Source organism: Polyodon spathula, chromosome 16 (genome assembly GCF_017654505.1).
Source record: "Polyodon spathula isolate WHYD16114869_AA chromosome 16, ASM1765450v1, whole genome shotgun sequence".
NCBI lineage: Eukaryota > Metazoa > Chordata > Actinopteri > Acipenseriformes > Polyodontidae > Polyodon > Polyodon spathula.
In genome coordinates this window covers 10,258,429-10,285,507 of record NC_054549.1, presented here as the reverse complement: position 1 = coordinate 10,285,507, position 27,079 = coordinate 10,258,429, and the positions used below count along the sequence as shown (strand labels likewise).

Here is a 27,079-nt window from a genome sequence, read left to right as displayed (position 1 = left end):
ACATTGTATTGATGCTTTTAAAATGTTCATATAAAAACTGAATGAATTTGTGCATATTAGGCACAGCGCAGAAACCGGGATATGAGGACACGGCTGGAAATGAAGCGAGAGACACGCAGATTTTTGAACAAATCTGAAGAAAAAAAAATCCATAGAGTAAGGAAAATAAAAAAAAAAAAAAAAAAAAAAAAACTTTTCGACTTTTTAAAGTTGGATTAGTGACTTGCAATAGAAGCCTTGGGTGCGCTCTGAACAGAGGGGCTGGTGTTGTTGCAGGTTTCAGCCACTAGATGGAGACCTCGGACGTGTTTTGGTGCCAATTAGAATTCGGCTCCTGCTTTATTAGTTCTCTCTCCAGACGGTGCAAACTACAGCAGCCTGGTGTGCGCTTTTCAGTTTAGCGTCATTACAAAGTAAAAACAGTAGGCACTGTGATAAGCAAGGTTATAGTTCATAAATAACTCAACTGTAGAGGTTTACGATACATTGTAAGCTTTTAGGAATTGTTCCACTGGAGTTACAACACGTGTGAACACTGTACTGTATCGTGGACACTGGTTTGTGAAGACATATTGAAATAAGTATATTATACTTGGTTTTCAAACACCCTTTTTTCTGTGTGTCGTTTAAAAATAAACACGGAATGAGAGCAATTAGTTGTGTGTTTATTTATTTATTACTTAATTCAAGTTTGGCACACAAATTGGGTCTTTGGGCAGAATCTGACTTCAATGACCGTCATTACGCAACGCTTTACGTCCTTGACGCGTGGTTACTGAGCAAATATCGAAGATGGCGGCGTGTGTTGAGATAGGCGGAGGCGGCCACAGTATGGATAAGAGCATCACACTCCCACCAGATGAGATATTTCGCAACCTGGAGAACGCGAAGAGGTTCGCAATAGACATAGGTAACAGAGCTCCAAAATCACGACGTTGCTGTGCTTTGTTTGATACAGAAGCCATGCTGTAAGGTTAGCTGTGGTGGTCTATTGGGGTAAAGGGGAGTTGGAGACGGCTCCTTGTGCGGGGCACAGCGCGGCTTGTAGTCTTTATGTAGGTTATTCCCAATGTATTGCAATACAAAAACTGTGGAAGTCGGACTACAGTACCCAAGATGCATCAGCGGCTTGCCAGCGGGAGGGGTGTTCTGGGAGCTGTAGTTCTGTATTCAGCGAGTGTGTAGATGAGTATGGATCGTTTTGTTGTGCTGGACTACACACCCCAGAGATCGCAAGGAAATCCACGGCGCGTCGGGATTTCAAAGTGCGAAAGCAACATATCGCTGTGGAGATCTCGGTGTAAAGTGTTTAGAATTTTGTTTTTGGAACCAAACACCTCGTACGTCGTAAACATTTTGATATTACAAGACACTGCACTTTTGTAATAATACTGTACATGTTTGGAACGCTAAAAGATATCCACAAAATAATACAAATTAGCAATACGTGGTAAAATATGTCAAAAAATTCTACATACGTTATCACTCTCCCAGTTAGGAATAGCAAATCGCCAGTCTAATGCCCTGCCCCGGTAGATCCGTGAGTAATTCGATGTAAGACTCGAAGGTGTTTCTGCTGGTTGTTTTTGGAGCTGGTATATTTGGGGTTTGTGTCGATGTGTTACAGTTACGTGTTGTTGAGTTTGATAATGATCTACTGGCAAACCACTTGTTCGGGCGCTGGTGCCTACTTTGCATTGCTAAATGTACACGTTGAAGATGTACACGATTGCTGTGTTATTACCCCAAAGCATAGCTACTGTGTCGCTCAAACTAACCTAACGCGGGCACACACGGGCAGGTCATTCCCCGTTATCTGGGAGATGACCTGTGGGGTCGGCGCGTTAACGCGCTATTCAAGTGGCCGCTCATTTGGCTGAGGCGATTGCAAATGTAAAGGGTTAGAATCCCCTAGAGTTGCAGGATCTCGTATAGTCACAGACGCGTGATTCGAGCAGGGTTTACTGTAACCTTGAGCTTCCCCCACCATCTCGCAATGAACACAAAGCGCTCTGCAAATAAGGAGTTCTTTCCGAGGTAGCATTTGCGCAAAGGCTGTTGGAGAATGCAGTTAAGTCAATAAAGTTTAGTGCACACCGACAGCTTTGATGTCCTTGTGTCTACTCTTATATAACTTGATTCTTGCTCTGCTAAGGAGTAATATTATGCTTTCTTGTTTTTTTTTAACAGGGGGATCTTTGACAAAACTTGCATATTTTTCAACAGTTCAACATAAAGTAGCCAAAGTCCGGTCTTTTGACCACACTGGAAAGGCAAGTGAATTCTGCATGAATGTAAAGCCTTGCACATTCTCTGTTAGCACAGTGTTACTATTGCAGTCTGAGACCAGGCAAGCTTTACTGTCACTACAAACACAAGCTTGTGATCTGTACAGTGTGTCTTTAGTAACAATGTCAAAGTGCTAGGAGAGTTCTGCTCCCAGCTCTGGGTTCCCGTTAAGCCTTTTACTGCTGCCTGTTGTCCGTAGCTTCCAGGCTACGATCACGTATGAAGCTGGCTGGATAAGCATGGTTTACGCCATGTGCTGTTACTGTTGGGAAAATCCATCTAGGATCAGCCCATTGCATCGATAGCAACCTGTTGTGTGGCAGGTGAAATGAACAGTGAGCTTTCAGGCAAGCTGGGAACGTGTCTCACTTTGAACAATGTCATAGGTTTTTTAATGATGTCTTAGGTTTTTTTTTAATGATGTCATATGTTTTAATGATGTCAAGTTGTATCTGTTATCAAAACCCTTTGTTTTGTGAACCTACATTTTGCAGCTAGCTTTGTCCTTTGTAATAAAAAGGGCTGCAGTGTGGTGGCCTTCATTGGCTCTGAATCTTAATGCAGTGCTATGTGAAGTTGTTAATGCAATGCAGTTCTATGCAAAGTTGTTAATGCAATGCAGTGCTATGCAAAGTTGTTAATGACGATGTCATAGTATCTAAAAGTAGAGAAAGCCAAAAAGCAAGCGGATCAATTCAATGGCAAAGCGGTTCTTCCAGGAGACGGAGGACGAGCCCCTCTATGAGGTCTCGGTGCAGGAGGAGATCACGGCCCGCCTCCACTTCATCAAGTTTGAGAACGCCTACATCGAGACCTGCCTGGACTTCGTCAAAGACCACCTGGTCAACACCGAGACCAAGGTCATCAAAGCCACCGGGGGCGGAGCCCACAAATTCAAAGACCTGCTTGAAAAGAAGCTCAAACTGAAGTAAGCACGAGAGTTCAAGCCTCGTGGATTTCATCAGTCTTTAGGAGTGATCCCTGTATAGCCGCAGGTCAGAGGTTGATGCAGTCCAGCCTGTGATTCCCCATGCTGTGGTATAGATGAACTCACACTGCAGAAGCACAGTCATGCACTTTGTTTGCGAGTGTCACTGCATCTTAAAATAGCTTCAGTTATGTCAGCTGTATTCTGTAATGTTTTAAGCAGTGCTGGGTGTTCAGGCTGCATCAAGGGATTTGCTAATTTACTTGCTGCCGGCACTGCAGAGGTAGGCAGCTTAAAACAACATCCATTTATTTCACACAGCTGTGATGACCTTTTCAACAAACTTTTTAACTTGAAACGGTTTCCTTCTTCTTTTTTTTTTTGCATCAGAGTTGACAAGGAGGACGAGATGTCCTGTCTCATTAAAGGCTGTAACTTCGTACTCAGGAACATCCCCCACGAAGCGTTTGTGTACGTGAAGCACGCGGAGCCGGAGTTCCGGTTCCAGACCACGCACCCTGACATCTTCCCTTACCTGCTCGTCAGCATCGGCTCCGGGGTCTCCATCGTGAAGGTGGGCTTGTTTTGCAGGAGCTGCCATCAAGCAGTCGTCCCAGGTCACAGTTTCCTTTAACGGATCCACATGCACGCTTTCTGTTGTGTTGGACTGCTTTTTGTGAAGAGTGTCCCCATTTGTAAGTTCTCAGTGATTGCACCTCCTGTAATAAGCAGTGTCTGTCTGCAGGTAGAATCGGAAGACAAGTTTGAGCGAATTGGGGGAAGTTCCATTGGAGGCGGTACGTTTTGGGGTCTAGGAGCTTTACTGACTAAAACAAAGGTAATCATTTTATACTTTGTGGGCTGACAAGCTGCAGTTAGTTTGTTTCATACTTTTTTTTTCACTAATTTCAGCACAAACTTTCTAGAAGGACTATCCTGGGATAACTGATTAGACCTGTACTGGAAAAGACGTTTTAAAAGGCTGTACTTATGCCTATCGGTGTGTTTGGATTAGGACAGGATAGCTTGTTAGGATTACACAACTGAGATGCATTTCTAGTTTAGATCTTTAAGAAATCTACATTTAGGTGTGCTTCAATAATATTACACCAATTACTTTAGGCGGGGGGGCTCCCCCAAAAAGTGGGGTCCCCAGTATGAAAGTTTTGAGAACCGCTGCTTTATTTTTAACCAGTCTTTGTCTCTTGTTTTCTGTCTCGCCACGGAAGAGGTTCGATGAGCTGCTGCAGCTCGCCTCCAGGGGGCAGCACACCAATGTTGACATGCTGGTGAAGGACATCTATGGGGGAGCCTACGAGAGTCTGGGATTGACCGGGGATCTGATAGCGAGCAGCTTCGGCAAGTCTGCCACCGCAGATAAAGGTAGGAGCAAAACGGGGGGGGGGGGGGGGGGGGGGAGCGAAACGCTGCAGCTGCTACACCTCCACACAGACATGCCAGTGCAATCGTCACACATTCATCTCAGCACTGGTAATGGATTGTTTTAATGTGCCTGATGGGGAACATGCATTTACTGTTTGTGTTGTCGGTTTGTATCAGAGTTTTCCAAAGAAGACATGGCAAAGAGCTTACTGCACATGATCAGCAATGATATCGGCCAGCTGGCCTGTCTCTACGCTAAACTGCACAACCTGAGCCGAGTTTATTTCGGGGGGTTCTTTATCCGGGGGCACCCCGTTACAATGCACACAATCACCTACAGCATCAACTTCTTCACCAAGGTAAACCAGCTGACAGAAAAATCTCAACATGCAAGCGACGGTTTGCATGCAAAGCAAATGATATTACTAATTCCGTGCCTTGCTTAGTGTTTTTTGGGTTAAAGCTTTGAACTGCTGTGTAATAAAGTAAAATTATTCATTGTGTTTCTGTCCTGATCTGGTGGGTATATTTGCATTGGGGGGCTGAGGTAGCTTCACATGCATCTTGTCTTTTCCAGGGAGAAGTCCAGGCTTTGTTTCTCAGGCATGAAGGCTATCTGGGATCAATAGGAGCATTTTTAAAGGGAGCGGAGGAGGACAGTAAGTTTGAACTGCAGGGCAGGCTGCTGCGCTCTGTAACGTATCTGGCAATGCGTTCTGTAGCAAGGTTGCTCGAATAGAAACACGATTTTATATCGCGTTATTCACCATCAGGGCACGCCAAGGCCTGAGAAATGCAGAATAGTCTTGATCTCTAGAACGTCTTTGAGGCAGGGGGCTCCACCTAGAGGATTCTGAAGTATTGTGTCCATGGGTTTGCATCAAGTAATAATTTATTCGAACACAAACATTATAGGTGTGTCTGTCCTGTTGCTCTTCCAGTTGTCAGGCATGCTTTTGTGAAAGGTGGGCTGGGGTGTGGGTGTGCTTGCCTGTTGAAGTGTCTCTGTGCCCGGTGCAGATCCAAACCAGTACAGCTGGGGGGAAAACTACGCTGGCAGCTCGGGCTTGATGAGCATTTCCCCGGACGTGTTCCCCATGCAGCGCACCCGCAGTGGAACGGTAAGTGCCAACGCTGGCCCTGCGAATACATATCTGTGTGTGTTATCTGTGGCCAGTCTAGTCTGCTGGGTTGAGTGGCTCTACCTTCCATTCACTAGGATGGCATTAGCGTGTTCTCTTCTTTCCCTGACCTTTTTTTTTACAGTGCTTGCGTGCAGAGTTAAATACAATGTTGAAAATGCTCGCATGCCCTGTGGCGTATGTTAGTGTAATTCATTGATTGACCTTCTCTTGCCTCTGTAGTGGCTACAGCATTCAGACCCACAGTTGTTAAGATGATTACAAGTAACCCTGTTGGTTTTTGATACACGAAGGAGGTAATGATGCAGTTGATTCAGTGAACTGCACTGTGATGTTTTCAGCATTGTGTTTGATGTAGCGATTCCCCCCCCCCCGTTCTCAGTGCCTGCTTGGTAGCTTCCATGTGCATTCGGTTAATTTCTTTCGAACATGTCCTTATTTGATTTCTTTTTTTGTTTTTCCCTTTCCTCTCCATCTCCATGCTCTCTATTTTCCTTCAGTTCTTCGTAAGTAATTCCCTCGTACTGTTTTGTGTGTGTGATGTTCCCTCGCTGTGCTTGCACACACTCACGCTGGCAGCACACAAACTGCAGGCCGTTTTTAAAGGGTGCACCTCACTGTACTGTATATGAGGAGTACAAATAAGAGATGCTATTGCTGGAATCGCTGCAAGCAGTACGTGGAGTGACATTTCATACATAGTTTGTAACGAGACGAGTCCCGTGTTACGGCTGTAGTATCTGTATGCAGCGTCGACCAGAATGCCCTGTGTACAGCACAGGGAGTCTTGTTGGAAACGGCTGCCTGATCCAGAATAGCCCTGAATCCAGGGATCTGCAGCACAATTCAGAAGCGTTTGTGCTGCAGTGATGATGAGAATTCCGTCGATCACATTGTCCCATTTAACAAAGGGTCGGGATCTGTCGCCTCCACGTTCTTTTAGGACAGGTTGTTCGGTTCATATCTACCTTGCAACCCGAGCCGCACTTTCCCCTGAAGCAGGAAATCTCTGGTAACAGATGGGACCAGGTGCTGCTCAGAGACACACACACACACACACACACACACACACACACACACACACACTAGCTTGGACGCAGCTGTAGATTTCATTGAAGCAATAGTACTTCTCGCAGTGGGAATTGACAGATTACTGGCAGTCGTTTTGGCAGCAATGCCAAACCAGTCCGCTTAACGGAATCACTGGCTAATTGAATCAGCTTCATTTTGCAATTGAACCATTGCATTGTCTTCGACATTCGACCCAATTCAAACCCCAGTGCTTCGTGTGAAGGTTTACAGACAGACAGAGGAAGAGGCTTTCACTGTTATCAAGGGTATTATTGCTTCATTAATAGGTTAAAACATGTGGTTATTGTTATACTGTATATCCTCTTGTGGCCCTGTGTACATTAATTCTGTGCATTGTTGTCCATTGGCTATTACTGTTTTCAGGTCTGTCTCTCTCTCTCTCCAGTTTGACATGCTGGAGATGGACCGGTTGGAGCGGGAGCTGGTGAACCTGCCCTTGCTTCTCGACTCCTCGTCCTACATTCCTGACACCGTAGACCTGACTGAGGATGCCCTGGCCCGCGAGTACTGGCTGTCCTGCTTCGAGGAGGCCCTGGACGGGGTGAGGACTCGCGGAGCCCCTGCAGCACCCTGTCCGATTCGTATAGAGCGTTGCACTGAGATACCCTTAAATGCCGCCCTCTAGCCGCCTGGCATCCTGTTGTCTTGTTTTGTGCACAGGTGGTGAAACGCGCTGTCGCCAGCCAGCCTGACCTGCAGGACGCCAGGGAGCGAGCTGAGAAATTCCGTCACAAATACCGGCACAAGCTACAGACTCTGAGGCATCAGCCCTGGTGAGTGTGCCCGTCCGAACGGGGCGGGCTCTGCTGACCAGTGGAATTGCAATAATGAACGGTACACGCTGTGTAAAACCTCCTTGCTGTCTGTGGACCTGACAAAGTACCCTTGTTGGTTTCAGAGCTCTTTCTAATGTTTAGTTCTGCTGTGTGCACACTTGAAGTTTCTGTCCCTTTCTCTCTGTTTGCTCTTAGTGCCTACGGGTCCCTGACAGTAAGAAGCTTGTTAGACACCAGAGAACACTGCCTGAATGAGTTCAACTTTCCAGACCCTTATTCACAGGTGTGGCCTGTTATGCTCTGTGTGTGTGTTTGTGTGCACATCTATATTTCTTAAATACATTTTCAATGCAATTTGACCTCAAGCATAAAAACCCGCAGTGACAACACTGTACCACAGTTTAACCAGCATCTCTTCTTGTGTGTGTGTCTTTACCCCAGATTAAACAGAGAGAGAACGACCTGGCGCTCAGGTACTTTCAGAAGGTAGTGTCGTCCATGGAGATGCTCAGCTGGGAGGACCGTCAGTTTGCCCTGGTGAAGGGGCTGCTAGCCGGGAATATGTTTGACTGGGGAGCGAAGGCCGTCTCTGAGTAAGTAGAAAAGCGGGGAAGATACTGAGTACTCCCGTCAAGACGACCAGGTGAAATATCTCGATTTCGGAGTCCTTTTCTTAGCGCTGTTTTCTTTCTCTTTGAATAGCGTGCTTGAGACTGATCCAACGTTCGGGTTTGATGAAGCTAAACGACAGTTACAAGGTACGAGAGCCACGCGGTTCTGAGTTTGATCTCCGCGGTTTATCACGAGAGCGCAGTGCGGCTGAGGTTTCCTTGCAACATGCCTGAGCCGCTGTGATAAAACACGGACTGAGCCGAGAGCAGCCGCCCTCCCCCTGCTGATCCTAACGCGTGTTCTCTCCTCCCGCAGAACGTCCTTGGCTGGTGGATTCGTACAGCAAGTGGATTGAGAGGTTAAAGGTAGGAATCTGCGAGGGGTTTGCAAAAATGTAGGAATTGGAATCTAACAGGTGGCTTCCGAGCTCTGCAGGGGGAGTGACGTTTTTAATTGCTCTCGTTGGTACGGAATTGGCAGTGCGTTCTGCTTTCGAGCGACGTTCACTCTTCGCTCGTTCTGTACCTTGCTTTGCAGTGCGAGGGAGGGCTCGTGGTTTGTTCCAGAACACAGAAAGCACCACCCTTAAGTGCTCGTCTATCTTAGTTTCTCATTAGTTTTCATTTTGATTTAACTGTTGGTTTTGTTTTTTTGTTTTTTTAATAAGACTTTGTTTGTTTGTTCCTGGAAATCAGTGGTTGAATTCCGTGTATACTGGCTTTCTCTTTCAGGGTCCTCCTCACAAATGTGCCTTGTTTTTCGTAGATAATAGTGGAATAGACATCATTCTGGGAGTGTTTCCCCTTGTCAGGGAGCTTCTGTGCAGGGGCACCGAGGTAAGAGTTCACGTCTTCACTCGGCTCACTTTTGCACTAAAATATGATTCGCAGGTGACCTTCTTTTACTGCACTGTTCTGTAGGTTTTGGCTGTCTGTGTGCATTAGTTTGCAGTAATCTTGGTTTGCATTAGGATCTGTTTGGAGGGGTGGTTCTGACGCTGTGGATCTGTTTGGAGGGTGTGGTTCTGACGCTGTGGATCTGTTTGGAGGGTGTGGTTCTGACGCTGTGGATCTGTTTGGAGGGTGTGGTTCTGACGCTGTGGATCTGTTTGGAGGGTGTGGTTCTGACGCTGTGGATCTGTTTGGAGGGTGTGGTTCTGACGCTGTGGATCTGTTTGGAGGGGGTGGTTCTGACGCTGTGGATCTGTTTGGAGGGTGTGGTTCTGACACTGTGGATCTGTTTGGAGGGTGTGGTTCTGACGCTGTGGTTTAAATCCTTAGCGTTTTTTGAAATGCGTCCTTGTTTGTACCTTTCCAGGTTGTGTTAGCCAGTAACTCGGGGCCAGCTCTGAATGACGTCACCTATAACGAGCTCCAGATCCTCACGGAAAAGATAGCAGCAATGGACTCGGTCATACAGTAAGGTTTTCCTTCCTCTGAGCATTGCGCTTCATTTAGTGTGTGCTTCACCCTTCACTTGAATTGGATTAATCTTCTAATTTTTCCAAACACGAATGAAAGAGAAAACGTGACCGCGAGGCAGAGCCGCGGTTGGAATGAACTGCAATAGAAGCAGCCTCTGAAACCAGGCAGCCAGCCCTGGCGCCTCCAGTGCATGAGATTGTAATCACTTGGATTGTGTTTTTAAGGAGAGCAGAGCTGTTTGCATAGCTAATCCTGGAGGGGTTGCTCAATTAAACATGCTTCTGAATTGGTTTATTAACTGGCAGACTGTACCGATGTGGTGGGCACCTCGTTTCTAAGGGAAATGGCGTGCGCTGTGTAATCATTTTTTTCTTTTGTTTTTTAGTTCTGGGATCACAAAGGACAGGTTGATTTTGGTTCAAAGTGGCTCCAGCTCTCCGTGTTTAGATTTGAGGTATGTGTGCTGCTGCTTGCCCTGCTTACTGACCCATCTTAGAAATCTGTGAAGAAGCGGGGTTGCATATTTCAGGGTGGCTGTGTTGAGATTTTAGAAGTCGTTTTGGTTTAGGTCATTCAAAGCGCCTTTTTGGACGTCTTGTCATTTTTTTTTTCCCCCCACAGCCGCCTGGACAAAGGCTTGGCCACTGTGGTGAATGAGCGGCACACTGACCTGGTGGTCATCGAGGGAATGGGCCGCGCCATCCACACCAATTACTACGCAGTGCTGCGCTGCGAGAGCCTCAAACTGGCCGTCATCAAGAACTCCTGGCTGGCTGAGCGACTGGGAGGGAAGATCTACAGCGTGGTGTTCAAATATGAGCAGCCCCGCGAATAACACGCCAGCGCGAGACCGCATCGCAGGGGGGGGGGCGGGGGGGTGAGACTTTAAAAACGGCACCACCTGTACTGCAATTTTTATTGTTTCATAGATCTGTTTGTTTTTGGGGGGTTGGGAGTTGGTGCAAAAATCCGGCTTCCACAAGTTGAAATCAATAATTGGACGGCTTTAGTGAACGGATCTCAAAATAATGTGGAAATTGATTTGCCCCAGAATGGTACAAAATGATCTGTGCTCTGTCTCCTAGGTGTGTTGCACACTTAGCGACTGCAGCCATTTCCTGTTCTGAAATGGGTGTTGGGCTTGTGGTGTTGCTCTGAATATAATCCCACCTTCATCTTTCTGGCCAATGCTGGACAAAAAATGGTCCCGCTTGTACTGCCAAACTTTAGCAATGGCAGTGTCCCTCCACTGTAGCCCTGGGACTGCGTCTCTCTCTGCTTGCGGTGTTGGAAACGAGGTTCCCATTGCACAGTTACTGCACTCAGTCCAGGTTGTACTTTGGATTGGATTGGAAGACCTCTTTTCTGAATGTAGCATGCACAGCGGTCCCTAGTAAAACATGGACTGGCTCCCACTGCTGCGCAATGAGACTCCAGTTCTTCAGCATCTAGTAAATGCCTCTCAGCATTAATGCCTCGTAACAACACTGTAAATGAGAAGGCAGGGCTGGATCTGTAGCTGGCTCACCAGGTTTTTAAGATAAAATGAAGTGTTGATGAGTCACGAGAACCATTGCTCCGTGCTTAATTGGTAGTGAAGGTTAATTAAACCCTGGGAGGTGTTTTTTTTTTTTTTAAACACATTCTGTCTCCAGTTACCAAAGATGATGCTCTTTAAGTCTAACCAGTGGAGAGTTCCCATAGCGTGCTGAACCAAGTCCTCTCCAGACAGACAGACAGACAGACAGACAGCCTTACTGTTTACTGAAGCATGCAGCAAATCCACAACGTTCACTTCTCAGTGTGGCCACCAGGTGTCAGTGTTTGTGCACTCGTTTCCTGCAGGTGGTCTTCACCTTTCCCAAGCTGTGTGTTTCTTTGCAAGCCCTGGCTGCCTCACTGAGTGAGCGCTGCCATTTAAAGCCTGACTTATATAGATTTTTTTTTTATTTTTTATTATCTGCATTTGTTCACATTCTGACAGCAGCATTTGTTTCTGCAGGGATTTTTAGCTTATTTTTCTTTTCTCCCGACTGACAGCTTATTGGTGCTTACTGCACGTGTCAGGAATAAGGCTGCTTGCTTTTCAGTAGTCTTAAGTCTTTTTGTGTGTGTGTGTGTCGCTGCATCTCTATGTAAATGTGAGCATCTTTTTACCTTTTAAAAAGACAAACAACCAAAACTGCACTTTTGTCTTGGACATGAATCGCCACTCTCTGTAATCAGATTCACGTGTTTGTTTGGCATCTCCGTTGAGGGCTGTTCACAAGTATTGATGCATCAGCCGGTCACTTCGCTACGTCACCGCATTGCGCGATTTTCACAGGTTGTGTTTTAAACAGTGTTGTTAAATGTGGAATCATCGAATGTTTGATTTTGCACAGCGCAGGAATATCATTTCTGCAGTGATCAGCAGTGTGAGCTATAGCGTGTACATTAGCCAGCTGCCACAATGAAAGCAATAGTATGTTACTTTATATAGAGAGTTTCCCCGGGTATAACGGTGTCCGTCTGCCTTTGGGGGAGGCTCAGGATATATATTGAAATGTATGCATAGTGTATGTATCTATGTGTGTACATATATGTGTTTGATTCATTTATCTTGAGAAATCTTTATTTTTAAGCTATCCAGTGTTTGTGGAAAATTAAATTGAGTATTTGTTCTTTGACAATCACATGTATTTATATGTCAAATATATTTTTAAATGTTGTCACTGAAAAAAAGAGAACGATTGTCCTTGTAAATTATTAACCCACGTCTGTGGAATAAAGATTATACAGCGAGCGGAATTCACAAAGTCTTAAGGAATATTTTGCAAGGGATATATATATTTACACTCATTTTTAAAGCTCTTTAACCTCAAAGCATGTTTATAATCTTATAAAATCTCTTCATAGCTTGGTGGATGATTGCGAGGGGGGGAGATATAGATGCCTGGAAGGGTTGCATTAAAAGAGAGCAAAGATAACACAGTGTGGTTTCTTTCTATCTGTCACAGCCAAACTACAGACCCCTAAAAAAAAAAAAAAAAAGACACCTGGGATTGTCTTTTGAGACGCTGTCTCACTTGACTGCCAGTCTTACAGCTTAGAAACAGACATCCCCTGGTCTCTCACTGAGCACCCACGCAGGTATAGGGGTGTCCTCCTGTGAGTGGAAGTTTGATTTGAATAGCCCCAGAAACTAGGGAAGGAACACAGGTAACAAGCGTCTGAGAAGCATTGTGCTTTCAGGATTCCATTCTGGAACCCATTATTTATAGAACCCTGTTAATAGAACCTTTCGTAATGATGCTGTTGAGATTTATAATCGAATTTACAAACGCTCCCTTGAGTAAGGGGGCCGGCAGCAGTAGTTTTTCAAATGATCGAATAATAACACAGCCTCCAAACATAACAGAGAGTAATTAACTCAAAGCTGCAGCGAGCAAGCTCTCTCTGCAGTTTGCCTCAGCCTTATTGTTTAAATGAAGATTAATGGAGGCATATGACTTTAGCTTTTAATGTATTTGTGATTTATGTGTTTACGCAGGGACTTGTAATGCGGTAAATGATTCTGCCTCATATTGCAAAGTTGCCATTTGACTTTATAATCACTCGTGCATTGTAACTTAATAATGGGGTTAAACACTTTACAAAGAGAACAGCGCAAGCAAATTTAAAATCAGCAAAGCAGCCAAATAAAGGCCGCTTGATTTGAATTGTGCTTTGTCTTTTTTCTGTCGTCTGCAGCGTTCTGAATAACCCTTCATGAAAACCTTGGAGCCTTTTCGTTTGTGCATCGTCTTCATTAAATAGTTGTTGCCTTGTTTTATCGAGCTGCTTGGGCTTTCTTGTAAAGAGCAAAGGGTCTTGGCTGTAGCAGGGAGGTGGTGTGATAATAATTAAACGAGACTAGTCTGTCCTCAGCCTTTCGAAGTTTCCATGGAGCTTTGTAACCCAATTCTGCAGGACAGGAGCAGTCAATGCGTATGCAAGCCACCCCATTGGGAGTCAGACAAGGCAAAGGTATTGCACACTGCTGGCACGCTGTTGTAAAAGTGTACTCTTCAAGGTATGGCATAGAGAGGTATGGGAAAGCTATAAAGGCATAGCATGGGGAGGATGCAGAGATACAGGGTCCACTTTTATATAACGCCTTTCATAGTAGACCACCATCACAAAGTGCTTTCCAGAGGCAGGCTGCGAACTGTGCAGTATATGCAGAGTCACTTACAATAGGATAGCGATTTAACATCTCATCCACAGAATGGAGCGCAAGGCGATGAGGTGACTCGCTCAGGGTCACACACAGAGAGTCAGTCAGTGGCAGATTTGAATCGGTGACCTTCTGGTTACAAGCCCTGGACTTTAACCACTGGACTACCCTACCTGCTTAAGGGAGCACGCGTCTAAGAAAATCTTCCATCTCAACCACCTGTTTTGTTTTATGTAAATAGAACCAGGCTTCAGAGCTGTAACAAGTCGAAACTGAGACAGCCCTATTAGGTTCACACAGGGTTTCTGACAGCTGAGATAATGTAAAGAAACCGGACTGTCAATAAAGCCCACTTTCTGATTTAGTGCAGTATTAAACTGATAATGTAAGTTTTAAATGCATAACAAGTTTAAGATTGCCGCGGGACGCTGTAGCTTTAAGAGCGCATACAGAAATTGGGCATCTTTGGAGCGGGTGTCTGGGAAATGCTTTGGCTTGCTGTTTTATCTTTGTGTGTGGTCTTCCTGGTGGAATTAAATTATATTACCCAGCAATAAATAAATAAAAACTCTCTTTATGACCCGGTGCTTACAGATTGATGTCCCTTGCACTGAATCCTATACAGTAATTGTCTAGTTTGTTGGTACAGGTCTTTTTCACCTTAGACTGTTGGTTTTGGTTTGTAAATCAAAGTCGATTTATTCTTGGAATTCTTGAGTTTTATATGGAGTGCTTGTCAAACGCTTTTGGGCGTGTCTCTTCAGTTCTTTCCCTGGTGCTGTACCCCACCCCGGTGTTTTGTGTCTCTCTTTGTCTGCTCCTGTGTTCCATCGGTGTCGCTTTTGTTCCCTAACCCTAACCCCCCCCCTTCAACTCGGTCGACCCGACGCTCTGTCTGCCCGGCGTGGACGCGCAGTGCGGCGGCGCGCACAGACAGTCCGGCTCTATAATAAAAGCAGCACGCTCACTCCTACACACAGACCGACAGACGCGCACATGCTGTCTGCTAACTCGGACCTGGCATCTTCAGCATCACTCTCAATCTGTCTCTCCCAGTCCGATCAGACATTTACCAGTTCAAAAAACAGGTAAGAAGCAAATGCAATTATTATTATTATTATTATTATTATTATTATTATTATTATTATTATTTTATGATATATGTATTTGCTATTCATTTTAGTTTGTTTTGTGTGCCTATGTATATGTGTGTAGTTTAATGCTCTTTCCAGTTCATTCGTTATATATTAGTATACTTTCTTATTTGTGCACTCTATATAAAGACTTTGTTTTGTATTTGTAATGTTGCCCAATGCAATGTAGACAAGGGAACGGCGCTGCTTCTGCGGACCAGAAAGAGAATCGGACTGGGCAGCCAGTCTAGTATTACCCCGTTCTGTAATCAGCCCTTCGGTTTGTAATGAAAATGTCACTGAAACAACACGAAATGAGTCTTGTTGCAAGTCTCAGCCGGGTGCAGCAGCAGTAGTATACACATTTAACACAGGCTGTCTAGGGGTCTCTTAACTTCATATAGTCAACCCCTGCACGCTTTTCCGTCCGATTCTTGCTGCACCTCGTTCCTCTAGTATTTCTTTTACGCAGCTGATCAATTTACAAAGATCGCAAGCGATTCATTTTGCACCTTCAAGCTACCAAGTGCAGATGCATTGCCGTGCAGCGCTGCAGAGGTTTGGAAATCGCTCAATTCTCGTGTTATTGATGAAAGCAAGCTTCAGAGCGACAATCCATTATAACCGCTGCTCTCATTACTGTATGTTCTGAATAATGATGCTTCATAGCAAGAAAGTGAAAGGGAGTAACAATATCATTACAAAGCCAGGCTTCTTTATTGAGACAGTGTACTGTGTGCTGCATTGTGAGGATGGGTCAGGAGGGAGAATCAAGCTTCATGAAGTCCAGCCACGGTGAGTCACCTTGGATAGGAATGAAACAAGCAGCACTGTAACAGAGCTCAGGAGCACCTGTGCTTCCACAATCCAGAACTGTAAAAGAAAAGGATAAACACACACTGTACTAAAGAAACTTGCAGCCCTAATGCACTGGTGGCTTTGATATTTACTACAATACAAATATATCCTTGCACTTCCGTGCTAAATCCTCCTCAATGCACAGTCAGATAAATCTCCAGAGTTTCACCTGGTTCACCTCCTAGCACCTTTTTTGTTTTTTATTTTATTGGAAATGTTCTGTTGATTTGCATAAGAGTAGCTTTCCGATCCTGTAAAATATATATTAAATGAAAGGTCAGAAATCCTTCTCTATTGTCAAAAAGAAATACTGCTGTTCTTAAATATTACCAGTCAGATAGCTTGTCCAATAGAATATGAATTAGATCACTGAATATTCATTCTAGAATGCTGAATGCCCTTCCGTGATTCTCTTGTGTACTCCATTAACAGAATGATTTCATTTTCCAGGCTTCCATTATAAGTGGCATGCAATAGTGGCATGGGAAGTATTGATAATGTGCAGTTCCATAAAGCATCAATATCCTACAGATCTGTATAGATGACTCGGAATGACCTTGGTATAATAAAACCTGTATTACCAGTCACCAGTACAAATCGGTGACCGGCTCTTCCCAGCCTGTGATAAAGCCTATCTGTATGGGATTGCATACCTTCCCATCGCAGTCAGCTATCACACATCACTGCCCTCTAATCAGAGTGCTATTGCTTAAGCAAAAGCATTGCAAAGTGTAGTACAGCACAGTGCATGCATTGCAATCCTAGTAAAGCACCCTGCATATTTACCATGGCCAGCCTGTGCAGTGTTGCATCTAAGACTCTGTCTGCTTTAAACTGCCTTTACGTTGTACCTGGCATCTGTCAAATCAGCCACAATTAAGGCAGCCAGCACCAGTTTTTCTGCGGAGCATCTGTACCGTGCAGCAGCTGCTAAACCCTTCTCAATGTATAAAAGCTGAAACTGCTCACAACGAGTGCCATTTTTAAGAAGCTTTCACCTCCAGTGAGTTCCAGTGTGGGAGATGAACACTGCATCTTGTTTTTTTGTGTCTTGGTTTCTTCTGAAGCAAGCGAACTGCATCGTGCTTGGAGCAAGCTCACTGGTTGCTGCTAGAGATCGTGGGAACAGATGGTTATTGGGAGATAGGGGCTCAGCAGGTGGACTAGCACAGTCATTAACATACACAATGCCATCCCTACTGCGATTGCATTGCTTCTGCTCTCAAAGCGGAGGCCTTCATCCTTCTATTCACAGAGCATCTCTCCCCCTTTCCGCAGCACGCAGGAGAAACAGAACCTTTCACTGCTCTGTATGATTCATACTGTAGCAGACAATGACTACCAGCTCCTACTGCCAAAGCAAATCACACAAGCTAATCACTCTTGTAGGGAGAAAAAAAAAACTCTCATTATTTACAACACCCCCTTTCATTGGCCACATGTGATTAACTCCCACGTACAAGTAACTCCACGCTGGGATATTGCATTAGCAGAAATCCTTGAGGTGACAATGTAGCTGCGTTTTCTGCAGTGTGAGTGTTGATTGCTTTGTGTTTGATTGTAGCCCGAGGTGTCTATGCCGTGTGCATTGCTAGTTACGCTCTGTGTTTGCGTGTGCAAAGTTCTCTGTGTGTGCAGGGTGTGCGGAGTAGCGATGGAATATTCTTTCAAACAGAGAGATCAGCACTCTTTTATAGAGTGGAATGGGGGTTGTTTATTTCGTTCATTTATGTATTGCTTTCCTTTGCATGCATTCTTTTTTGATACAGTGGTGCATAAATACATTATAAAAATGAACAAGCTATTTTTTGCAGCTATAGTTGAGGTAGACTTTATTTCAAGCCACGTCGTGTTTAAAAGCATTATGTGACTGTTTCAAATTCAAGTTCTGTCTTAAGTTCCCTGGAAAACAATGCAGATTTAAAACCTTTTAATGAACAAAAGCTATGGACTGTCAGGGTTACTTGAGCACTGGGGTTGATTGGAAATTAACGGCTGTGATCCGATCCCTGGTTTGATGGGCACAGCTGGGTCCTGACCTCCTGGGGGTTAGCTGTGAGTCCAGCAGCTAACGAGAGGCGGTGACTGTTGGGGGCAGGGCATTTATAGACCAAAAACCAAACAAAACATCTGTAAGGAGAATAATCGGGTATAAGAACAACCAGTGAACCGTCAGGGATTGGTCCAAACCCCATTGCATTCCAGGCTGTCCCTAGAGTCTTGTGTCTAGAACGCCTTTTAATGTTTAATAAAATATTAAGGTAGCACGTGGTGTGTTCGGTGTCTCTTATTCCAACAGAAATAGTTTCATGCATCCGAGCTCTGCTTTGCAGTCCAACAAGAGACACCCAGCACACACACACACACACACACACACACACACACACACACACACACACACACACACACACACACACGCGCGCGCGCACAGCACGAGCGCACACACACACACAGAGCACAGAACACAGCAAGTACAGTAAGGTATATCCCGAGCTCTGCTTTGCAGTCCAACAAGAGACACCCAGCACACACATGCACAGCACGAGCGCACACACACAGAGCACAGAGCACAGCAAGTACAGTAAGGTATATCGTGCATTGTGCTCTGCATAGAATTTCACTGTCCCAGATCAAATCTAAAGCTGGCTAGTGTATTGAGTACAGCAGCTCGATACGAATGCGCAGTTCATTCTCTGGGTGTCTGTTGATTTCCTGTAGCTGCCAACAGCCCAGGCTAGAGAAAACAAGCTGTTCTGTCCAGGATAGACAGGGTTTGTGAAGGCGTATTGGCGTGTGCTAGATACAGCTACACACTATAATACTACGCTCGCCATCCCAAACCGTCTTACTGTGGGTCGGTGAAACATGGCCTGTTTTTAAATGAATTGTGGAAGATCTGTTGCACAGTAGATGCCTTCGGGGCCGAATATCATCCGGTTTACCCCCGAGGTACCTCTTTTGAGCTCGAGGGTGCGAGAGGCAGCTGGTTTCGTTGGTTTCCATTGGGTGGCAATAGGGTTTTATCACATTTCATTGCCGTTGTGTCTAAACAGGCGTCTGGTAGCAGAAGTGCCCTGGCTATCCGCTAACGATGCACGGTGCTGATTTTAAAAGCGTTTCGCGTGCGGCAGCGTCTGTCCCTCGTCCCTTTGGCTGTGATAATGCTGTTGCAATTTAAAAAGGTCTGGGGGAGTGTTCTGAGTCTTCCAAAGGAGCCAGGCTGTGGCTTTGCCTCTGTGCTGCTAAGGCTAAGGGAGGTGTTTTAAACCCTGATAACGGTGCAGTTGGTATATTAGTGGGAGCTGACCGCTCCCTCCTTTCCCTGTGGTCCGAGATGCCTTGTTTAAGTGGGGCCCGTGTGGAATTGGAATGTGGTTGCCATGGGAGGACTGGTTCAGTGCAGGGTCCTGTCACAAGCTGGACCGCACTGCAATCAGGAGGGCCGTGGTTCAAAGAATCTGACATCATTCCACAGCAGAAACTGCTTTGTATTAATGCTGCTCGTGCATGTTGTACTGCAGTTTGCACAAAGAACTGGAAACTAAACCAACCTTACACTGTATTCTGACGGCGTTTTCCTTTTACAGTGAAATGCTGTACACATGCAAGGAGTTCTACACACCTAATTTTCCCAAAACTATTTTTTACTATTGAACTTAAAGTCCATATTTATTAAACAATCGATGTTTCTAAATGCGTTTCAATGCCCCCCCCCGTAGCTCCCCTTCGGAGAGGATGGCTGCTCATCCCTGGTGCCTAGCCCTGCTGCTCGCCCTGCTGCTGGTGGGTGACTTCACCCTGACGGACAGCGCCGAGCCCGGCTCTGGAAACAACAAGAGGGTCTCCTCCCAGCAGCCGACGGGCACTGCCAACTACCTCCAGAGCCCTGAGCTGTGGGCACAGCAGCCAGGGCACCACCACAGACAGGGAGGTCGCAAGGACAAGGCCAGCACGGGGCTGCTGTCTAGAGAGGTGCAGCAGCTGGGCCGGCCCGAGGACGACGGCACGGGCCTGGAGGGGCTGACCCCGGTGAGGCTAGAGCTGGGGGAGAGGGAGAGTCGGACCTTGGCCCTACAGGACGAGCACCACGGAGGGGGGTTCCTGGGGTTCGGGATCCCCTTCCACGAGCGAGACAACCACCCGCCCAGCGCAGAGTCCACGCTGAAGGGAAGAAAGCAGCACAAGAAGCACAGGGGCAGGGACAAGGCCAGGCACGACAAAGGTGAGGGGTCAGGAGCGTTCTATAAACACAGATCTGAGGGGTCAGGGGCGTCCTATAAACACAGGATCAGAGGGGTCAGGGGCGTCCTATAAACACAGGATCTGAGGGGTCAGGGGCGTCCTATAAACACAGGATCTGAGGGGTCAGGGGCATCCTATAAACACAGGATCAGAGGGGTCAGGGGCGTCCTATAAACACAGGATCTGAGGGGTCAGGGGTGTCCTATAAACACAGGATCAGAGGGGTCAGGGGCGTTCTATAAACGCAGGGCCCTGTTCACAGAGTTATTGAAAGGTCTGTTTTGAGGCATGACAGGAGATTGGCTATTGATGAAACTGTCCCATAGTATTCCATGAATATCAAGCTGTATTTTATTCACAAAGATGCAGTCTGTCCCTTGTCTTTTCTGGGATCCTTCAAAAAAAAAAAAAAAATTGCTCAACATTTGCTCAATTGGGATATGAGCAATTCCCTATAAAATGGGTTTCACTGGGTACCCATGTGATAAAGGACATTTTCACCGGGTAACCCTATGATACAGGATGTGTGAGTTGCTGGTTTTCTGTTTGTTTGTTTTTTAACTGGGGTGTGGAAATGAAATTTGAACGGCTTATTCAATTTCTGACATTATCTACAGTGCAGAGATTTTACTTTCCATTCCCTGGCTCCACATGTTGTTTAGATGAGGTTTCTAGATGTCCTTGGGCTTCTAATACAATATATCATCATGGTTATCCATTCAGAACATCTTCCTATCTGAGCACTTCACCGCGCTCCTCCCACACAGCCAGTGATTCATCGATGTCAAGTATCTAAAGATGCGAAACGAGAAGCAACACAATTCTGAATGCTGATTTAATGACGTTTGTTACAAAGCTGAGTAACTGTGCAGCTCTGCCCTTCATGGATTGGAGCCATCATATCTCCAAGAGCTGCTAACTCTGTCCATTCCTGTTCGTTCTGTGGCATCAGAAAACGAAGAGCTCTTCCAAGCAATCTGCTCCGAATCAGCTGGAGCTTTGTGCTGTCAGGCTCCTCGCTTGTGAACTCTGTTCCAGCTGACGTTAGGCAGGTTCAAACACTGGACTCTATTAAATCAAAATTGAAAACCTACTTTTATGACTGTGCTTTTATATACCTGGTTCTAGCTGGAGTGTATTGTGCATATTTATTTACTTAGTTTGTTTTTAAGTTTGTACAGCGCTCTGGATGCCATGTTGTGAAGGGCGCTGTATGTGTTGTGCTGTGTTGTGTTGTGTTGTGTTGTCACAATCACACTGTAATCCTGCACCAGGGCGGTTTGTGGATCCAGAGCCGGGTTTGCTGTTGAAGCAGGTGGAGGTGTTTGATGAGCCCCCCTCGGAGAGTGCCTCCCCCTCCTCACCCCCTGCGCCCCCCTCTTTCAGCACCAGCTACACCATCACCACCACCACCACCCTGGTGACCATGGCAACGAGCCAGGAGCCCCCAGCACCGCCCCCCGCCGCCACACGACCAAAGGTATGCCTGTCTGTGTCTGCCTGCCTTCTGTCTATCTCCAGTCGTTTATTAGAATTCAGAGTGTTTGCTTCCTTGTACGCTACACTAGTCAGATTGTGGGTTATTAATCTGTTCCTCTGCTAGTTGATCTCTTAATTAGAGCTGATTGTGTCAGAAGTTATAACTCGCATGATTAATTCTTGACAGGTGTAGCACTAAGTGAGCCAAGTTGGAGAATTTAATGAAATTGCTTTTTGGGATTATCCCGGTGTATTGCTCCCCTAGGGTTGCTGCTGCATCTGGCTGCTTTCACACCTTGCATTTCATAATGAGATTTCCCCACACCTCTGTCAGTGCTGCTCACCACGGCTGTGATTGGAGCAGAAATATTTACACTGCTGGAGAGTGTGTGTCCCGTTAGCCCATATGCTCCTCAGCCACACACACTACAGTTCTCTCTGCTGTTGTCACGTTGTGTGCAGTGTGTGCTGCTTCTGTTTTTGTTGCTCTTTCTTTTTACTCCTTGATCTTGACCCATTAATCATCTCCAGCATCCTTCAGCGCATCTGGCAGATGCATTCTAAACACGTTTCCGTGCGCTAATTCTGTCTCGGCAAACAGGGAACAGGCACGCAGCAGCGTGGATGCCTGCAAGCTTGCCAAATCTATCCTCTGTATGTTTTTAATAAGCTGAACCAATGTGTGGCGAGGTCCATTCGCATTTTCACACTTTGCACAATACGCACGCAGCACAGTGGTGCCCAATTATCTGCCTTTGGTATAATGTTGTACCATTTTTTTTTGGTTTGTGTTAAGAGCAGATCGGTGTTGACATATGTTGGTACTACTGTGAGTGACTTGGGTCAGCCCCCGTGATCTGTCATTTCAATATACCCCCCCCCCCCCCCCCCCCCCCCCCCGGGAGAGTGCTCCCTTGGGACGGTGAAATCCATTATTATGAATTGCGCAGAACAGCTTTACAGAATGGCTCTTCTGCACAGCTGGAGATAACTGGTTGTGGCCAGACTGCATGGTCTAGTTTCTGTGCTGTAAGGGTTTGAATTACTGGCTGATCCATCCAGAAATCGTACAGCAAAGGGACAGTGTCCTGTTTTACTTGTCAGGGTTGTCTGGGTGCACACAGCAAGAAAAGATGCATAATATAGAACTCTAATCAAATACTCCCATAATAGCAGTCTAGTAAAATTGAATAAAGCATAGGTAAGCATTGTAAATAATAGCGAGGTATGGTCAAACCTATTAATAAGCATGGCAAGGGTAAACTGTGGGACATGGATAGTAAAATCATGGGACATGCAGGGTAAAACTGCCAAAATACCCTGGTAAACTTTTACGATGAATTTTAGTCACTCACCAATACAGCCTAGTATCAGCGTTTTTCTGTCTGATTGATGCCAACATTTCACTGCTTTCTGAAATGATTTGTGTGCAGACCTGTGTCTTTATTTTCAGAAACCCTCGCAGGGGCGTGTGAGGTCAGATGGTGATGTCATGCCAACCCTGGACATGGCCCTCTTTGATTGGACGGACTATGAGGACCTCAAACCTGCTTGGCCCTCCTCCAGGAAGAAAGGCGAGACCGCAATTCTGACTAAATATTTCAACATCTTTCAAAACTGTGTTCACGCTTCCTTCTGTGACTTGTCGCTTATCATAAAGTGTTCCCGTGCAGGTACTCTAGCAGGGATGCGAGGAAGACTCCCATTGCATAGCACTTTTAGCCTTTCCGTGTTTACTGGGAATTTAGGCAAACCACTAACTCTCCAGTAAAACCAGGAATGTCTCAGACCGCTTTCCAATGGGATTCCTGTGTCCACTCCGGATTTGAACGAACTAATTCTATGCGTCTTACATGTGGCAATATCAGAGCAGTGAACTGCACCATACGAAAGTACTCGCTATGCGATCATTTCCCAATGCAGTACCAAGCATTCGGAGTACTATGGGCAGGTTCGGAGAGATTCCCTTTAAAATCACTTCCCAATTCCGATTCCAATCACAGTGATTTTTCAGTTGAAGACATTTTACTCCACCAACAGTAAACTGTCACCACTGTGAGAAGCTTGTTTTACCAGAAAGCTGCTAATTGCAATTTTGATGAGTTGGAATTGATAATGGGAATGGGAATTGTAGATTCGGAATTGATTTTAAAAAGGAACAGGACTCGACCCAAGCCTGACTCTGGGCAGCGGTATTGCCGATGCAGTCTGGCAGCGTCCTGACCTGCAGTGTTTCCTGCAGACAAGCGCCGCAGCAAGACCCTCAGCAGCAGGAACGAGACTCTGGAGGGTGAGGCCGAAGCCGAACCATGTGACCACCACCTCGACTGCCTGCCCGGTGAGTGCCAGCCCAGTCTCCAGTCTGTCAGTTAGCTCGGATTTTGCGATCGTTGGAATGAGGTGCGGTGACATCTGCGCGCAGGATAATGTGTTCTGGAATTTTGGCAAAATGCCTCACTGTGATTGGTTGATTTGCGCTCCCTCTCGCTTCCCCAGGGTCCTGCTGTGACCTCCGCCAGCACGTGTGCAAACCGCACAACCACGGACTCAACAACAAGTGCTTCGACAATTGCATGTGTGAAGAAGGTGAGTCCCAAGCAGCACAGACCTGGCACAGCTTTGTAGACGTGCACAGAAGCTTGTAACGAACGTCCTCCCAGCGGCTGATGGGTTAATGCTACTGACACCCGCGTGTGACCCGTACTTCCCTCCCTGCTGCAGAGCTTGCTCTCCAGTTGAACGGTAAGGTCTTTGAACCGCGAGGTCAGCGCCTTCGCGTCCAGCCTCTCTGTTCAATCCAGATGCTGATTCAGTATGAGCTCAGCTGGTACAGAGGCTGGGATTGAAGCTTGTTCTTTGGTTCTCTGACCAGGACTCCGGTGTTACGCAAAATTCCACCGGAACCGGAGGGTGACACGGCGAAGGGGTCGGTGCATCAATCCGGAGTCTGCCGACAGCGACCAGGGCTCCTTCATCACGGCCTGAGAGCAGGAGGGCACAGTGACGCTCCACGCCACACATATCCAAGCGTGCTGGAACAACTGTCTCCACGCAAGGTCCACGTGACGTCGGACGCGTTCAGCTTTTTATATTAAACGTTTCAATTCTGCTTTATCGTGGATCTTTTTTTTTTTTTTTGTAATATATAATACTGTATATCTCAGATTGTTACATTGTGCAAGGATTTCGTCTTTTATGAAATGTGTTTTGTGTTACATTCAAGATGCCAAAACTGCTGTGAAATCACTGCCCTTTTTTGTATAAAGAAAACGAATTTCATTTCCAGGTGTTTTTAGAATTTATTTTGGGGGGGGGGGGGGCTTTTACGTCGGACCTAGACGTTCCAGCAGACTTGTGGAACAAGCTGCACTGGTGAAGACTCTGGAGGACAGCGATGGAGAGCCTGGGAATAGTCTAGATCATTATAATGAGAGGGGCGGGAATGAGACTCCCACTGCTTAGCAGTTTGGGCCGTTCCATTTTTTACTGTGAGCTTCATACAACATGAATACACTGTGGCTGATCACAGTAAAAACCTGGAATGGATCAAACCGTTATGCATTGGGAGACCTTTTCCGATCACTTAGAAGGGTGGGTAGTCTTGAAGGACAACTTGTGATAGAAACTTGCAATTGCAATAGCTAGATATTTAGGTGAAACTTTAAAAGAAGAGGAATTTCTAATGTAGTATTCTAATGAATACTAATGAAGGTCAGGGTCTGGGAATAAGTAAGCCCTGGAGAGGGGTCTGGTGGATGCTGTGATGTTGTGATGTGCTGTATATCTCCAATGACTGTTAATAAAGAGAGACTATTTAGTGCCTGTGAGACTGAAGCCAATGTGAATGCATTTACTTCCCTTCCTATTAAACACTGTGGGGGGGTCATGTGATTAGTTATTTTAATCTGTTGTTTGTTTGTTAGAAATAAGTTTTGTCTATTGACCTAGTTAAACCAGCCTGCTGAAGTAGTGCCAGGGGCAGCTTTAACAAACTTGTGAGGAGAGGAGGAGAGGGGGGGCGCACACGTCGTATTTCCACATGACCGCCTTTCACAGCTCGCTGTCATTGAGCCGGGGTCAGGGGGTCGGCAGAGGGTGACCCTGACACAGGGAAGCAGCGTGTGGAACCGGCCCACCATCTGCCCCTGTAACAGGACAAAGAGATTTATTAATAGCTGAGTGTGAAAGAAAAGAGAGGAGGAGAGAGCGGAGTGGAGACGCACAGCCCGTGCCCCTCATCCACTCGCTCTCCCCCACCCTGCAAACAGCGCCGTGTTTAGCTGCCTGATTTATACAGCAATAGCCCTTCCGGAGAAAACAAAGCAGCCATGGTCTGCAGGGCTGTCATGATTTACTTGTCTGAGTCTAGGCTGTGAACATCCAGCTTTCCAGGAAGTGAAAGAAAGAAAGAAAGAAAGGACAAACCTTTTTTTCTCCTAATTCTCTAATTTCTCCACCATTTTATCAACAAGAAACATCCAACAGCAAAGCAAATAAACATCTCAGACGTTTCATTTATGCATAAGCGCACAGGTGTGAACTGAATGATATGAATATATGAATGAAATGATATATGCACCTGAATACACAATATCACAATATAACAACTGAATACACAATATCACAATAGAACAGAGAGTGTAAACAGTCTGGTACACTAAACACTCGAATACTCCATCCCAGTCTACAAATAGGCCTTTGTGTGAACACTTGTGCTCCTCACAAATGTGAGGCATCTAGCTGAATGTTTAGCAGCGTGCTGCTGGGAGCTACGAACCCCACAGGAACCAAACTGAACGAACAAAAGAAACAGCCAGAGCTGGCGGGGTAGATGGGAACCGGTCGCATCACGCCACTGTGTCTGACTTTGACTAATGTGTTCTGGATGTTCTGACATAATGGATCCGAGACCTGCAACCCCCATGGAGACATACGGGGGAGCGCAGGGGAGCGGGGACGGGACAGGACGGAGACTCCAGGCATCACCAGAAGTGACCCGGAAGACAAATGAGCTTGTCAGAAGTAACATGAGGAGAGAATCACGCCTCGGAGCCAAAGGAGCACCGAACAGGGCATCTGGTCCATAGAACAGAAAACAAACAGATGGGCAAGAAGTGGAACCGAATGGTGGTGAAAAAAAACAAAAAAAAGGTTGGTATTATAAAGCTCTCTGCGGGCAAGTTCAGCAGCTAGCTGTGCACACGAGGCTTGACACTTCCAACTTACAAATGCAGAATCTGGTTCCTCAGTTTTAAATGCCATCAAAAAAAAAACTGCAGTTACAACATTCTGCCACTGTGTGGCACTGTGTGCTATACCAAGACCCCATTAAAAGTGAGCGCCGAAAAAACAATTGAGGTAGGTTAAAGGATTATATTAGTAAAGACGTTCTCTTTTTGTACACACCTCTGTACTGCAGTTTTGACAGCTCACAGGGTACCATTGCCACTTTTTTTTTTTTTTCAATTGGCGTCTGTAATCACTTTAACAACCCCTGTTCTGCAGTTAAAAATGAGCCATTAT

At 45.9% G+C, this 27,079-nt stretch overlaps 2 protein-coding genes across 3 annotated transcripts; both read left to right on the top strand.

The window, feature by feature from the left end:
* The first annotated feature begins 774 nt into the window (after positions 1 to 774).
* On the top strand, positions 775 to 14,922 carry LOC121328748 (4'-phosphopantetheine phosphatase-like). Of its 2 annotated transcripts, XM_041273779.1 has the most exons (19): positions 775 to 910; positions 2,191 to 2,273; positions 3,009 to 3,217; positions 3,608 to 3,791; positions 3,963 to 4,055; positions 4,447 to 4,600; positions 4,778 to 4,959; positions 5,178 to 5,259; positions 5,621 to 5,721; positions 7,220 to 7,375; positions 7,495 to 7,607; positions 7,806 to 7,893; positions 8,052 to 8,203; positions 8,313 to 8,368; positions 8,538 to 8,587; positions 8,954 to 9,058; positions 9,540 to 9,640; positions 10,032 to 10,100; positions 10,268 to 14,922. In XM_041273779.1, exons 1-19 carry the CDS (start codon positions 793 to 795, stop codon positions 10,479 to 10,481), a joined length of 2,310 nt encoding a protein of 769 aa, XP_041129713.1. In that variant the 5' UTR covers positions 775 to 792; the 3' UTR covers positions 10,482 to 14,922. The 2 variants fall into 2 exon arrangements, 1 of the variants encoding a protein (XP_041129713.1); XR_005951717.1 differs by lacking the exons at positions 10,032 to 10,100; positions 10,268 to 14,922 and having other exon boundaries at positions 8,988 to 9,058; positions 9,540 to 9,626.
* LOC121328749 (draxin-B-like) lies at positions 14,751 to 25,682 on the top strand. The gene is made up of 7 exons (XM_041273780.1): positions 14,751 to 14,932; positions 19,555 to 20,057; positions 21,352 to 21,557; positions 23,010 to 23,130; positions 23,799 to 23,894; positions 24,053 to 24,142; positions 24,429 to 25,682. Exons 1-7 carry the CDS (start codon positions 14,841 to 14,843, stop codon positions 24,539 to 24,541), a joined length of 1,221 nt encoding a protein of 406 aa, XP_041129714.1. The 5' UTR covers positions 14,751 to 14,840; the 3' UTR covers positions 24,542 to 25,682.
* The last annotated feature ends 1,397 nt before the right edge of the window (positions 25,683 to 27,079 follow it).